The 12,034-nt window shown below is 42.4% G+C and overlaps 1 protein-coding gene across 2 annotated transcripts in view; it reads left to right on the top strand.

The window, feature by feature from the left end:
- Positions 1 to 12,034, top strand: part of pde11a (phosphodiesterase 11a) — a 95,494-nt gene that overhangs the window by 27,982 nt on the left and 55,478 nt on the right. For both annotated transcript variants that reach the window (XM_084123381.1, XM_084123382.1), the window contains exon 3: positions 6,363 to 6,452. In XM_084123381.1, the coding sequence (XP_083979507.1) occupies positions 6,363 to 6,452 (90 nt within the window). The remainder of the gene's footprint in view (positions 1 to 6,362; positions 6,453 to 12,034) is intronic.

The raw sequence follows: 12,034 nt of genomic DNA on the forward strand, positions 1-12,034 counted from the left end.
ACTCTAAATTGTAATATGGACTTTGAAATTATGTGTAGCCTATTGTGAAAAGCGCTATACAAATAAATGTGAATTGAATTGAATTAAATATCATGTGCACTATATTAACATTATATTTTTACTTATATCATTAAAATATTATTACGTTGTTATAACAAATGCATTATTTAGCTATATTTGAGTTGTTATTTTTAACCTTTATCTATTAACGTATCTACTGTACCTAATATTTATCAAAATGAATCGATATTGAATCAAGATCGGAATCAAATCACAAGAATTGAATTGAAATGAAATCGTGAAATTTGTAAATTTTTCACGTTTACCATTTTCATCCCATAGAAAACCATTGAAAAGAAAATGCTTAGAGTACAGTGTAGTGTGTTGCATTCATCTGGTCATATCTGCATGCAAAACCAATATAGTGAGTTTGGTCTTTTTATAGCCTTTATGCATTAAGCCAAGTTAAGCTTTTTTTTTTTTTTTGGCAACGATTTCATGATTTTCTACAGCAAAGCATTTTCTGTGCTCATCTGCTTGTTGTATATAGTATATAGTGTGTATATTGTACATCAATAAATTGTATACTGAGTTTGATCATTATTACTTTATTAGTCTAATAAGACATGTTAAGTGATTTCTGTATAACAGGTTTCTATAGGAGGGAAACTTGAAACTTTGCACATTATGTTGATATTCTGAGTGCATCTGCTTACCTGAATATAGTATGCACCACCAATAATGTTTATACTTAGTCTTGTATTAGTCCATTAAGCCATGTTAAGCATTTTTCACATGAAGAGTTATTGGGAAATCTGAAGTATGACGTATAAGGGCAACCCCAGTCGTATCACAGCACATACACAGGGAAAGTAATCGTGAAGACATTGAATTAAACGTAAACAACTTTTGTGCCTTTATCAGCTTTTCTGCACATATACTGGCCCTGATAATCATCACATACACAGGTATGTAGGTCACATACCTACTTGCTCCATTTCTGTAAATCCGTCTTTGTGAATAAATGATTCTCGAATGTTTGCTCTGGTTTTTGTCAACACGCACTTGCACCACCAGCTGGTGAGCCGACTAACAGCACACGGAAATTATGCATTGGTTCAACATTGCACATCCAGGAACTAGATCCTGGATGTGCAATGTTGAATTTTCTGTCGAATTTGTGGAAGCGAATTTAAGCGGAAAAAAAAATTGACTAAAAAACTGCCTGTCGAATCTAATACATTGTATTTTTAAACAGACCCAATATTTAAGTTAAAATAAGTTAAAAGTAAGTAAGTTAAATAAGTTAAATCTGAAAGGTGATTATGGATTATTGAATTTTTAATAATGAAAATGTGTGAAACGTTTTGAATTAAAATATTCACAGTTTAAATATACAACAATGTTGAATTTCAGCTACATAAAAAAGCAAATCCTACAATTACAATGCATTAAATAACAAACATGGTTATTAATGCAATGCATTTTTTTTTAATTAGTGCAATTCAACAAGCTTTTTTGTTTCAAATACATTTGTCATTATTGTAGTTCCATAGACGGGTATCCAGTTGGTGGCAGTAGCCAGAGAACCCTCAGTGTAGACCTAGAAGAGAAGAAAAGCAGGGTTGGCAGTCGTTCACGTTACGTTTGGCGTGACTGTCAGTATTGTACCAAGCTGTAGCTGTGACTGGATTTGTGAATGATCGTGCAAATGGTGCTGGCTGAATGAAGAACACAAAAGAATCACACGCTTGTTGCTTCCTTCAAACGTGCTGCATTTAACTCAGCCAAGAGCTCAGTCTGTGACGTTAAGATCCTCTATTGGTCTCTCATCTCGGTCAAAGTTCACCAAACTTGAACTTTTTTTATGTACTGCAATATGAAAGCTGAAGTCTGATTCTTTCAGTCTGATCGTGACAGTTTGAGTGTTTCATTTCAGCGCTGATTGTTTTGTGATCCTGTCACAATGTAATTGAAGCTTTGCAGAGACGCTGTTGAAGGATGGATAGTACATTCAAAAACTATTTTGGACCCGTCAGCTAACCCACAACCTCAAAGTGCACATTGTTATTCAGTTTACATGTAAAGAGCTTAGCCAGTCATATCAAAGGTTATTTACATAGAACTCTTAGAGGTATAGTGGGTGCAAAATGATCATGAGAAACTAAATTATGGTGCAGAAACATAAGTAGACTACAGTGCAGTGGGGATTTCTATAAGACTGCAAGGGAAGCTCGGCTTCCCCTATAATGTCAAAACAATAATGGTCAAATATGTACTATTGTGTTAACATTTTATTGACTAAAAATGCGTTAGAAAACGTTCATCTCAAAGACGAGTTCGTTCAGAATCAGCTATATAGCAGGTCGGCTGACTCGATTTCCTTCTCACAGTGTCACAGTGCATTTCCCTGTTGAAGCCCAGCGTCCATTGACTTCAGTGGGGCTGCTTTGAACAGTTTTTTTCAGTGCTTCGAAACTAGACGGTCATTGGATAAATGCTGTGATTATGTCCCGCCCGCGGACGCTCAGCGTCTCTGGGGGTGAATGAGGAGTGGGCTGGCCTGGACTCCGGGCTTCTGCGTGATGATTGGAGGGTCTGTCGAAAGGCTGCGTCTCCTTTTTATTGACAGCGATTTCATACAATAAAAAGTCGCTGATGCTGAAGCTGTTCGAGCTCAGTACCATCGCGGACTTTGCAAGTATAGTCGAAAGACAAACTGCAGCAACCTATTTCATGGTATTTGCTTGTCGAAATTGCTAGCCAATTTTCATAATACATTTCACACAATTATACATGTATACCTTTATTATATTATTACTTATTAGAATTTTTAGATTATTATTAGTAATAATTAAAAAATAATTATAAAAAAAATATATATATTATTAGTTGTAGTATTATTATACTTTATTATATTATTATGTATACCTTTATTATATTATTACATATAATATAATATAATATAATATAATATAATATAATATAATATAATATAATATAATATACAATTATACCTAACTCTGCTGGCCATTGAGAGGACACTGGTCAAGTCACTGGAAAAGACGCCTAGTTGGTACGACAGGGTCACAGAGCATTTTCTTCAAAAGTAACGTAGGGCAGAATTTAAGTATAAATAAATGGACAATTTTTATGATATAGGCCGAAAATGAGCTTCCCCTCTTTGAAATACCAGCAGCCGCCACTGCTACAGTGATAAAGAAGTTTAGGAACAAAACCTGAACAATACTTTGTTTAGAAGGCCCACAGGGGAATGAAGCAGTAATGAAATAGTTCAGTCATAACTTGTATAAAGTTGTTGTGTGTTTCCATGTGAAGGAGCTCAATTCCCTCGTTTCATTAGCCTAACAGTTTAAATGAGCGGACAGCGTGCTGTGAGAACCTGTTGATCGCTCCCACAGGTTCAGGTCACATCCACTCTTTATTAAACGCTTTAACAGTGTGGTAAACAGACTCGGTGCAGCAGTCTCCCATGCAGCCCAGACTAATGGGCAGTCAGACAGAATCCAATTACTCCAGAACCCCATTTACCTGCGCTCTCTGTGACTTCAGGGCTGACAGATTCATCCAGGCCTCTCTGTGGTGTCACGCTGACTTGTCCTGAGGCAGGTTTTGATGTGGTTCCTGACAGAATTTTAATATGAACCTGTTTATATTACCTCAACATTATGACTACACTCATTTCTCTCATAGAGGCTCTCTGGCTCCCTACAAGAGAAATGTGAGTGTGTTTTTGTCATTCTGACAGCAGTCTGAGTGTGTGTTTGGCATCGGGAGAGCTAGAGGAGATCTCAGACCTTTAAAAACACAGCGGTGAGTGAGGAAACAGAAATTTGTATTCAGGACAATGAAGTTTTGCTGTCTCTGTCACACTTCTTTGTATTCTTGAATACAATTAGGTTGAGTTTATAAGATATTGAAGGAAGTACACCCAACAGAGTTATTGAGACACACAAGACAGCCTCATATTACAGTCGAATAGCAGGGAGACCATAAAATCACATACTCACATTATTTAACAGAATGACCAAAACAACAAACACATGCATATGGACCATTAATAGTTATGGAGTTATGAAAGACACCCTGTGGTGAAAATCAAGTTTTTAATGTTGTTTATATGTGTATGTGGTGTTTTTATATATGCTTTAAGACAAACCATGTGCAAATTCATCAGTCAACACCATTGCTGATTATTTTAAAAACAACAAAGACCTCCAGTAATAATAGATAATACAGAAAATATGGAAGTACAAGCAAAGTACAATCATCAGAACAAGCATTCAAACGATTAACATATAGCATGGCAGATAATAACTGAACAAGTATTGAAATAACAGAAAGTGGAGCCAATCAGTTGCAAAACAATATGAATAAATGAGTTTTGTCTTAAGGGTCTGTAGTGATGAGATAGCACATCATTTCTGGGGCAGCTTATTCCAGATCTTAGAGCCCATAATACTGAGGTCACTGTGATTTTTGCCAAGTCAGAAATGTTCCTGTTTCATTGATTTAGTCCTAACCATATCCCTACCCTTAAACCTAACCCTACCTATAACTTTTCCCTAAAATCAAAGGGAAATGATAGGTGAATAATACTGATGCAGAAGCATCTAACTCTGGTTTCAAGCCTAAACTTGTCCCTCAAATCTGATTGGTTGACTGCAGTGTTGTTCTGGGATCAGCAAAGATGTTGATTCAGGAATATGTACTTGTTGAAATTCAATCACCTAATACTGAACGCCCTACCACCAAAAGTAGACAGTTTGAACTTGGGTAAAACAAGCAGGTTGTGTGAACTAGATCTAAGAGTACGGGCAGGAGCGTACGGCTGAATAAAGTCAGCAAGATATGAAGGTGCTAAACCATGACAGGCCTAAAATAAGACAAGAAGTTTGAACTGAATGCGATAGGCAATAAAGAGCTAGTGTAATTGGTGAAGGATCGGGAGTGATGTGAGCAGATTTTTTGTTAAATGTAAGGGCAGAAGCAACAGTTTTGTACCAGTTAGGTGATTAAGGACTTTAGCGGGAAGGCCTTTAAACAAGGATTTACAATAGTCCAATTTAGAGGTTATGAAAGTGTGAATAACAGTTTCAGCATCTTTATGGTTAATTGAAGGATGTATGCGAACAATATTGTAAAGGTTGAAAAAACAAAATTTTAACTTTAAATCAGCTGGCTGATATGGCTGTACAAAACATAATATAGAATCAAACAGAACTCCCAGATCCCGAACAGCTGGTGAATTAAGCAATAAGCCCCGCGAAGCAGTGCTTTACAGTGGATTTAGAACAGCTAAGGGGCGTTGTTATTGCCTAAAACCCCCTTAGCTGTTCTAAATCCACTGTAAAACACGGCTTCAGGGGGCTTATTGCTTTTATAAAACGGTTACTCCATAAAAATATTCATTTGAATATTTATTTTATTCATAAAAGCAATGTAGTTCCAAAGAGGTTGCCAAGCAACACATGCAGCAACAAAGCATCACAAACGGCAGTTGCGCAGTAATACTAATGTAATGCGGTCACAGGTGTGTGTTTGTTGAGTAATTTACAACGGCTTCGAACACGGCTCAACCAAGGGCTACGCTATTTAGTTTAAACATTGGGGGGGTTGAAGTTTGGGTATGCCTCCTGATATTGTGATCATGGTATAAATATTGGGGGGGGGGGTTGTAATGCATAGATTTAAATATTGGGGGGGTTATTGGGGGGGGGGACGCCCAGGGGCGTCACAAACTACGCCCCTGGGCTCAACCAATCAGAATCAAGGACCAGAACTATCCGTTTTATAATGCCTAACCAGGACTCCATCAATATGAAGGAGGAGCAAAGCGATTTGGGGCCAACTAGCAGAATTTCAGTTTTGTCAGCATTCAGTTTCAGGAAGTTTTCTACCAAGCAAGAAATGATGGATGGGGGAGGGAAGACTGAATTGGGTTGGATAGCAAAATAAGTGTGTGTATCGTCGGCATAACTAAAAAAACATGACATTTAATGATCTGGCCAAGAGGAAGCATGAAAAATTAAAAATAGAAGTGGACCAAGAACCGATCCGTGAGGTACACCACGGGAGATAGTGACAGAGGTAGATTTGTATTTGTTTCCTATCAGAGATATATTCATTCATACAAAGAAAAAAGATTATTTATTATAAAGACTAACTTAATATATTAACGTAATTCATAGATTGACGTAATTTTACTGTAACCACTGGTATAGTCCTTTGCCAGGCTGAAACCACTTTGTGTTTTGGAGAGTCTGTTGTTCCAGTGTTTGTCCAGGACACCTTAGACTCACACTGATGCTACACTTCAACACACTCTTCTGTCTGTGCAGGTATTGCAGATGTACCTTCCCTTCTGTGGCATTGCCATCTCAAACGCCCAACTGTTCGCTGCCTCCAGGAAAGAGTACGACAGGAGCAGGGTAAGAACACACTTAATTCAGCACTGACTTCATTAAAACCGTATTATATCTCTGCCCCCTCCTACTGTAACAGGACAGCGCTGTGTGCGTGCGCTATAAATGTCATGTGGGTGTTTATTACGTAGTATGTGTGTATCTATCTATTGATCTTTTGCTTCCTACACACTCTGTTCCTGCATGAGGTTTTGAATCAAGAAGAAATGTGTGTGTGGCTGGGGAAGCATAAATCTGAGTTGTGGCGTCTTTAGAGCATCATCAACACATTTTAAAATCGATCACAGAGGAACATAATGCCAGAAAACAAGAACGTAAAGAGAGAGAATGAGAATGATATGGACCCTTTTCACAGACTGTGATGATATGTTCCACACATAATCAAAATCACAAAACAAGTTTTTAATGTTTTCATACAAAAATTAATTTAAAATGCTAAATGAACTTTTTCACTCATCAGCCAATTTGACTACATTTTTAAGTTACCAGCCATTCAGAACTTCTACTAGGCAAACAAAAGTAATATATATATTATGAAATTTGGATTTCATACATTCATTTCTTATTTAACAAATCCTGTCATCAAGCCATCTCCTCCCTTACTCTTTCATCCTCATACTTTTCACCAAAAATGTGTTTTAGTTGGACAGATCAGTAGAGTGCAAAGAACTTCAAAACAATGTAGGATGTTGGAAAATAACAATGTTTTTTCTGTTAACCAAATGCTTTTTAATCTTCGCTAATGCTTCAATGCAAAATAACAAGTGTGCCATTATTTGTTGTGTAGTGACGTGTGTGTTCAAGTAAGCCAGATATGCGCAGATTCTGCACAATACGCTGTATTTAATATGACTCACGAGTCGAGTACTTGCACTAAATCTGCGCAGATTTGGCTCACAAGAACTTCCCCAGCAAAGTCAAGTCAAGTCAAGTCATCTTCATTTATATAGCGCTTTTAACAATGTAGATTGTTCCAAAGCGGCTTTACAGTGATAATAGGAAATTAAAGTAACAAAGATTGTTTTGGCTTTATAGCAGCTCTAGAATAAAGTTATTGTCCAGCTAAAGTTAGTTTGATTGATTCACTTCCGTCGCAACGATCATTAGTTATTAACTTAGGGGCCGCTTCCACGACACCGTTTTAACAGAAAACTCTTAGTTCTCTCTGCGCAAACTTTAAAAACACGAACCTGTGAGAACGCTGATGGCGTGCACTTGCGTATTATGAGTTTAGTCTATAGGTATGCGCGTTTGAATATATGTGTGCAGGTGTGTAGTCCTTCCCTACAAATCAACCCTCAACAAACTACTTGTCTGACCTTACCATGTGTGATACAGAATTTTCATCGCTTCCGCGTATCCACGCGAACCGGAATTATCCCGACAACGCTTTATCTGTAGAGAGGTAAAGGGAGGGGAGGGAGGCCTTCACAGGGGAGAGACTAGTTGACACTTCAGGACTGCGCTGTCGTCGCCTCCAGGCGCAGGTCCTTCATCAGATCTGGATACGGCCTGGATCCGGCGGACTGCAGTAAACCTAGGATAAACGGAGAAATTAATATTAGCGTAGACGCCATTCTTCTTATGATGTAACGAGTACATCAGGATTTATGGGAAGGTTTCCCGGTTCAAAGTGAGTAAACATAATAAGTAACACGCCAAATTGGCTAGTGATTTGACAGCGTAACCCGCCACAGTTCATTTTTACCCGCATTTGGCGTGTTGGCGGGTGTTAATTTCAAACCCTGTTTGAGTTATATATTTATAACGGCTGAGGGAGTGACAGCAAATCTGACATTTTTCTCTCTTCTGACTGTAATCAGTCTCTCAATATTTGGTTCCCTCTTTTGGAAAGTTGTGGAAACACTATCATGAATTTTTTCTTTTGCTATTGGAGAAAATGGGAATACACAGATGCGGTCGCCACTATAGAAGTTCATTCAACTATGACGACTTCTGTTTTTGAGAACCCCAGAGATGTGAAAAGGGTCCATTGGCAGAAAGTGAGGGACTTCAATTGATCATTCACTTGCTGGGAGTGATTGTAGAGTGAGACATAATGATGCTCACTCTGCTATGAACCTGAAAAACGTCTCAGGTTACGACTGTAACCTATGTTCCCTGAGAACAGGGAACGAGACACTACGTCAGAATGACGCTATGGGGAACGCCTCAGGCGTGACAGGTGTCTGAAATCAAATATCAACTCACGTCAATCATGTTGACCGGCGACAGCCCGTGAATCATCAGCTTGATTGATTAACGCGCGACCTGGATGTATAAAGGGGAGCCTTGTACACATGACAACATCCTATCGTCTGAAGGGACTGTTGCAGGCAGGCCCCGAGGCATGGCAGGAAGACGTAGTGTCTCGTTCCCTGTTCTCAGGGAACATAGGTTACAGTCGTAACCTGAGACGTTCCCTTTCGAAAGGGAACTCTACACTACGTCAGAATGACGCTATGGGGAACGATATACCAACGCCACCATGCTGAGGGGAGTGCATGCCCAAAGGCAGTGACAACTGTCCGAACCAGTAATTCAGAAACACTGGAACCACTCACCCTTAGGTCACATCGGGCTGTCAGTGACAGCACTCCCTACCGATCATAGCCCAAGCTAATGAACCAAGAAACCGCCAGAACATAGTTAATGGGGGGTATATCTGGGCCAGCTCAAAGGCTTAGGACATCAGCTTCCAATAGAAGGGGTCCCTTCTAGGGAGTGTGACTAGGGGACCCAAGGGACTCCCAGCCAGTCACTATTCAGGGGAGCGTGCCACCTGAAATGCCACCAGGCAGGCCTGACCTGGTGTCACTACAGTAGACACTACAGGCCACTTCCTGTCTGTCCGAAGACAGAGCCTCTGGACACTTGCCTTAGGAAGGCATCCAACCCGAGGGACTGCGAAGCAGGCAGTGAACCACTCAGCCCGGATCTCAGAGACGGGACATCCTGGAGAGTATGACTCAGCATAGTGCTTTACAACCCTTGCCAGCGAGGGGAGTTTCTCTACTCGATCCATGGATCTACCCAGTGTTTGTGTTTCAAAACACTGAGGAGGCCTGTGAGGGCCTAAAGGGAGCTACCTCCAGGAAGGCCTGGTAGGACCTCTAACCTGGTGACCACAACATGGGGGAGCTTGTATTCAACCACAATATGTGGGAGCTTACCTTCAGGAAGGCCGGTGAGGCCTCTGACCTGGCGACCACAGCATGTGGGAGCTCATATCAGGAAGGCCGGTGAGGCCTCTAACCTGGCGACCACAGCATGTGGGAGCTCATATCAGGAAGGCCGGTGAGGCCTCTAACCTGGCGACCACAGCATGTGGGAGCTCCTATCAGGAAGGCCGGTGAGGCCTCTAACCTGGCGACCACAGCATGTGGGAGCTCATATCAGGAAGGCCGGTGAGGCCTGTAACCTGGGGACCACAAACTGTGGGAGCTTACTTTCAGAAGGGCCCTAGAACCGAAGTCTGGGCCACGTAAGAAAGGGAATTAAGTGTACAGCGCACAACCCTTACCATAAATATGGATTATAGAAAGTACATGAAAGAAAGTGCATGTACTTAGCCATTCTGAATCCAAGAAGGCCTGATGAGGCCTGTAACCTGGCGACCATAGCATGTGGGAGCTCATACTCGGGAAGGCCGGTGAGGCCTGTAACGCGGTGACCACAGTGTGTGGGAGCTCATCAGAATGTGGAAGTTAGCTAGAGAAAGGCGTCTGTCGTAATATACGTGACGACAGGACGCATCTAGAGTGGGACCCGAGGTGAAAGACCAGGGTCTGAGCCACATAGGAAGGGACCGAAGCATACAGCGCATGACCCTTACCACAAAAATGGATTTTAGAAAGTACACAGGACGTTAGTCGTTTGACTTACCATAAGCATGGGTTTAAGAAAAATAGATGAAGTAAAGGTGCATGTACTTCATCACTCTATATTCAGGAAGGCCTAGTGAGGCCTATAACCTGACGACCACAGTAAGTGGGAGCTCATTCTCAGGAAGGCCCCTGAGGCCTGTGACCTGACGACCACAGACTGTGGGAGCTCGTATCCAGGAAGGCCGGTGAGGCCTGTAACCTGGCAACCACAGCATGTGGGAACCCATGATCAGGAAGGCCAGATGAGGCCTATAACCTGATGGACACAATGCGTGGGAGCTCACATTCAGGAAGGCCTGATGAGGCCTGCAACCTGACATGTGGAAGCTCACAACTAGTGAGGCCTAAACCCTAGCGACCACAGCGAGTGGGAGTTCACATTCAGGAAGGCCTGGAGAGGCCTGTAACCTGACATGTGAAAACTCATAACCAGGAAGGCCTTTAGGAAGCCTGAAGCCTGGTGACCACTGAATGTGGGAGCTTAACACTCAGAAAGGCCTGTGAGGCCTGAAACCTGGCGACCACAGTATGTGGGAGCTCATACTCAGGAAGGCCTGTGGGGCCTGTAACCTGGCGACCACAGTATGTGGGATACTCAGGAAGGCCTATGAGGCCTGAAACCTGGTGACCACAGTAAGTGGGAACTCACATTCAGGAAGGCCGGATGAGGCCTATAACCTGACATGAGGAAGCTCATAACTAGGAAGACCTGCGACCACGGTGTGTGGGAGCTCATACTCAGGAAGGCCTAGTGAGGCCTCTGACCTGCTAACCACAGTATGTGGGAGCTCATATTCAGGAAGGCCTGGTGAGGCCTCTGACCTGCTAACCACAGTATGTGGGAGCTCATATTCAGGAAGGCCTGGTGAGGCCTCTGACCTGATAACCACAGTATGTGGGAGCTCATATTCAACCACAGTATGTGGGAGCTCATATACAGGAAGGCCTGGTGAGGCCTCTGACCTGATAACCACAGAATGTGGGAGCTCATATTCAACCACAGTATGTGGAAGCTCACATTCAGGAAGGCCGGGTGAGGCCTGCAACCTGACATGTAGAAGCCCATCACCAGGAAGGCCGGTGAGGCCTGTAACCTGGCGGCCACAGTATGTGGAAGCTCACATTCAGGAAGGCCAGGTGAGGCCTGTAACCTGACATGTAGAAGACCATCACCAGGAAGGCCGGATGAGGCCTGTAACCTGGCGACCACCATGTGTGGGAGCTCATATTCAGGAAGGCCTAGTAAGGCCTGTAACCTGACGACCACAGTATGTGGGAGCTCATAACCAGGAAGGCCGGATGAGGCCTGTAACCTGATGACCACAGTATGTGGGAGCTCACATTCAGGAAGGCCGGGTGAGGCCTGCAACCTGACATGTAGAAGCCCATCACCAGGAAGGCCGGTGAGGCCTGTAACCTGGCGCCACAGTATGTGGGAGCTCATAACCAGGAAGGCCTGGCGAGGCCTGTAACCTGGCGACCACCGTGTATGGGAGCTCATATTCAGGAAGGCCTAGTAAGGCCTGTAACCTGATATCCCAGTATGTGGGAGCTCATAACCAGGAAGGCCTGATGAGGCCTGTAACCTGATGACCACAGTATGTGGGAGCTCACATTCAGGAAGGCCGGTGAGGCCTGTAACCTGACATGTGGAAGCTCATAACCAGGAAGGCCTGGTGAGGCCTATAACCTGGCAACTAC

The sequence above is a fragment of the Abramis brama genome (genome assembly GCF_963993115.1).
Source record: "Abramis brama genome assembly, chromosome: 8".
NCBI lineage: Eukaryota > Metazoa > Chordata > Actinopteri > Cypriniformes > Leuciscidae > Abramis > Abramis brama.